This window comes from Theobroma umbraticum, unplaced genomic scaffold, assembly GCF_002168275.2.
Source record: "Theobroma umbraticum cultivar Fairchild unplaced genomic scaffold, ASM216827v3 scaffold_4.1, whole genome shotgun sequence".
Taxonomy (NCBI): domain Eukaryota; kingdom Viridiplantae; phylum Streptophyta; class Magnoliopsida; order Malvales; family Malvaceae; genus Theobroma; species Theobroma umbraticum.
In genome coordinates, this window is record NW_018397258.1 from 8,286,789 (window position 1) to 8,291,421 (window position 4,633).

Below are 4,633 nucleotides of genomic sequence, written 5' to 3' on the forward strand. Positions count from 1 at the left end.
ATTTGTAAATGCAAAATCAAGAAATTGCCTAACTCCATCTATGTATCCTTTACTCAATCTAGAACAACACATCCAACTCTTATCTATCATCTTTACAGAACTATCCAAATTCACTGAAAAAAAAAGACTATTGAAAAGTAAGTCTATTTATGATAATTCTAAATAACGCAAGATAGAAATATATAACAGCACTATAAAAAATAACTACCATTAAAATAGTAGCAAAAAGCCCAAAATAGAATATTCAAATTGAAAACTATTCATATTCAACCCCTAAATAGTAGCTATTTTGCATATCTATAGAAACAAACATGTATACTTTTGTCTACATGCATATATATAAAACAATTAAATGTTTTAGACTCAAAGACCAAGACGAACCTTGACCCTAAATACAAAATAAGATTAACAGTATAAGAAGAAACAAAAACAACATATGGATAAAAGATAATCATTAACTTATTCCATCTTAATAATTTCAAAAACTACCTTGATGTGTTTAAAATACATACCCAGATGGCTTACTAGAATTGATGTATTAGTGGATGATTATGTGGACTTGAAGATGAACTAGCCTTGACCTTTTCAAACTCGGTATCAAGCAACTTCTTACAATCTGGTAATTGTAGTTAAAACATGGAAGCAACAGATGAAATTAATTCAATAAGTGTTAGTATACAAAATGATATTACTAAACCAAAATATATATATATTATGCATAAAAAAAATAAACTCAGTTGCAAGGGTAACAAAGGTGCCATCTAACATAGAAAGAAAATGGGGTATTAACAAATTTTATAATAACATAATTTATATTATTGCATATAATAGTTAGGATTCTTTGGGAATTAACAGCCTAACAAGATTAAATTTTATAAATGAAAATTGAAGGACAAAACTATAATCCAGCTACCAATTTCATCAAAGCATGTCTTTGAATTACCTAGTTGAGCAGTATAAAGGCAATTGTAAGGGAAAAAAAATAAAAGAAACATTGACATGAACTAGTGGGACAGTTCAAGAAACTTAATGCAAGAATTAAATATAAACTAGATCTAATTTCATCATAAATGGTTCTACAATTAATCCTAAAACCTAGAATCATTAACTTTAAAGTCTATAATGTTTGAACTAATTGAACAGGTATAAGAGATGTGGAGACATGGCACTTTCTAAACAATGAACCAAAAGTTAAAAAAGAAGGAGAAAAGGAGCTAAAGCTAACTAAATGCTCCAAGGTACTCTTCTGTACACAAAAGCTCTTATCAAAAAACCAAATATTACTAAGTACCTTTTTAACTTGGCTTTTTTTCAACTTATCTACCTTTTAAAAGTAAAAGCCAAGCCAAACATGATTTTTTGATAAGCTGTTAAAAAAAAAAAGTAGTATTTTTTTAAGGAACAAAATTTTTTAAAAAATAGCTTAAAAGAAATCTCTAGGGAGGAGCTTTCTCTTCTCTTCTTTTCAAAACATATTAGTTTTTAAGAAAATACCTCTTTCACAATCAGTCTCTCTTTTCCTCTCCTTCCCTCTGTAAATTAACATTCTTCAACGTAAATCGTGATTTCCTTCTCCTTTACCTCTCTCTATAAAAACTATTAAAAAAATAGAAAATCCAACAACAAAATATCAAATTCTAGATTTTATTTGTTCTTACACAGATTAAAAGAAAAAAAAACTAAAATTCAAAATTGCATTAAAAAAATAGAAAACCCAACAATAAGATATCAAAATCTAGAATTCTTTTATTTTTACAAAGATTAAGAAAAAAAATCTAAAATTCAAAACTGCATTCAGATACTATTTAAAGGTTTTCTCTCTTTTTCACCAAAAAGGATTTTGATGTTCAATATATCGTTTCCTCTTTTCTCTTTTTTTTAGGGGGGGATTGAAGCACCATAGTCTGATTGCTTGATAGATCAACAAAAATTTAATACTATTGCTACAATACAAGTTTGAGAATTATTCCGTTTCTTTATTGATTTCTTTGATTTTAACATTTGAAATTATACATAAACTGGAAGCGTTATATTATAGCTTACTAAGTGATTGAAGATGGCATAAATATCCTCTATGTTAATTTTAACTGAAATTAGAGTTTGTATAATTTATTTTATTAAATAATTTACCAAACAACTTTAGCTTAATTCTAAAAGTTATTACTTTTCATAAGAGCTTAATAATAGCTTTTAAGTTACAAACAGAGGAAATTGTGAGAAAAGTGCCTCGGCACAAGGTGATTTCAGAAATAACCACCCATATAAAGTTATCTGTGTCTAGCCACTAAGAAGCATGAATAGACCAAAATGCCTTTAAAAACATCGTTGCAAATTAAGCTCTCGATATCTTCTTCTTGCCAGAAAGAAAATAGAAATAAATGCTTAGCTATTTGAGGTCGCTCATTTCCCTCTCTCAACTCTTTGAACTATGTCAACTCTGTTAACTCTCTGTTAAGCACCATCGTCATCAGCTGGCTTAACTCTTTGAACTGTATGAGCTCTGTCAACTCTCTATTGAGCACCATCTTGATCGTGCTGTAGTTAATCTCTCGGCATCTGGCCATATTGCCATTGATAAATAGACCTTATAGCAGAAATGACATCAAGGTATGTTATTGGGTTTATTGCTGCAACAAATAGATTTTGAAAATTTTGGTGTAAATTAGAACGTGGATTAGAAACATTGCCCAAAGTTGTTACACGCTATACATCTATAAAGCAAAGGGGGTGTAAAAATATACTGAAATAACATGTGTTAGCGCATGCCGTGTAACATGTGCGCATGGCGTGTAACATGTTGTGAACATGGTGTGTAACAATTTTTGAACTTGCGTGTAACATCTTTTAACATGGCGTGTAACAATTTTTCAACTTGCGTGTAACATTTTTGAACATGGCGTGTATCATTTTGTAAACATGGCATGTAACATATTTGAAAAATGGTGTGTAACAACATGACAGACAAATTTTAGAACACGGCATGTAATGTGTAAAATGATTGACAAATTTTATGTTTTCAAAATTACAGTAGGGTTTTAATTGTGCGACTTGTGAGAAGACATGGTGGTCAATGGGTGGATGGCATTTATAAGGGTGGTGAGTCACGAATGTAGGGGGTTAAAAGTGACTTGTCGTTTGAGGGCTTGATAAAGTTGGTTAAAGAAGTTGTTGGGGTAAACTCAGAAATGGGGGAGATTGAGTTACATGCATTGATCAGTACACCCAGAGAGCTATCACGCGTAATTATCAAGGATGATGAGGATATTGCATTAATTATGCTAAAATAGAGGAATGTTCTGGTTGTGCATGTCAGCATTAAGGGATGCCTACCAAATGTTATGTAACATAAAGACGCTGAACAACATGGTAATCAGGTCAATCAAAATAAGATTTACAATGTTTCATACATACCACAGCATTCGATCCATAACCCACAACAATGGCAATTGACATATGCACAAGAGTTTGTGTAGCCTGGTAGACAGATGAAATCCATAGTATAGTTGGCCACACAATTTCGATCAAGATGTGCTGATGATCGCTTATACAAAAGAAAAATGTTTCCCTCGAAGGTTGAGTTAAAACGAGCTTTGAACATGTTCACTCTAAAATACCATTTTGGGATAAGAGTAAAAAGGTCATGTAAAGGTCGTTATGAGGTTGGTTACAAGGACAAGGCATGCAAGTTCGGTGTGCGTGCAATGAAGTTACTTGAAGGAGAATATTGGCAAGTTCAGACGTTCCACAAATTGCACATGTGTACTGTCGATAGTTTACAAGGGCGATTTTCAACGGCGAGTGCAATGATAATTGGTGAACTTATGTCACACAAGCTTCAAGCTAATGGAATAGCATTGAGACCTAAAGACATAATTGGTGAGATGAAGGTTCAATGGGAATTGGAATGCTTATATGGTAAGGCCTGGTAAGCGAAGGAGTATGCGAAAAGGCTTGCTTTTGGTCTCCCGAAAAAGTCATTTCAACTTTTACCCTTATTTTTTATATGTTGGAATAAGAAAATCTCGGCATGGTCACTGTAGTGGCTATTGATAAGGTAAAATATTCAAATATTGTTTCTGGTCATATAGGGCTTGTATTCGAGGGTTTAGGGATGTAATGCGTCGTATGGTTACAATTGATGCGACACATTTGAAAGGCAGATTCAAGGGTGTTCTGTTTGTCACTGTATGCAAAGATGAAAACGAGTGCGTATATCCAGTTGCGTTTGGCATTAGCCATGTTGAGGACGAAGACTCGTGGACGTGGTTTCTTAGCAAGTTACATGATGCAGTTGGTTGTCCTGAAAATACTATGTTCATTTCTAATCAGCATCTTGGCATTAAGATAGCAATCTAAAAGGCATACCCAGAAGTGCACCATAGTTTATGCGGTTACCACTTGAAGAAAAACTTTAAAAACAAGTTCAAGCGCGACGACCTTTCTATGATTTTCACCCTTGCTCGAGATTACTATAAGGTATCAAATTTCAACAGACATATGAACTATCTCAAGCATATTCACACGGGAGTGTATGCTAACCTTATGGGAATAGGCTCTTAGAGATGGGCACATGCATGTTCACCAGCTAGGCGATACCAACTCATGACATCTAACATCGTGGAATGCGTTAACT

The 4,633-nt window shown here is 32.9% G+C and overlaps 1 protein-coding gene across 1 annotated transcript; it reads left to right on the forward strand.

Annotated features, from left to right (window-relative positions):
* The first annotated feature begins 3,557 nt into the window (after positions 1–3,557).
* LOC110413368 (uncharacterized) lies at positions 3,558–4,356 on the forward strand. Its single transcript, XM_021424140.1, has 2 exons — positions 3,558–3,925; positions 4,089–4,356. Exons 1-2 carry the CDS (start codon positions 3,558–3,560, stop codon positions 4,354–4,356), a joined length of 636 nt encoding a protein of 211 aa, XP_021279815.1.
* Positions 4,357–4,633: the final 277 nt, after the last annotated feature.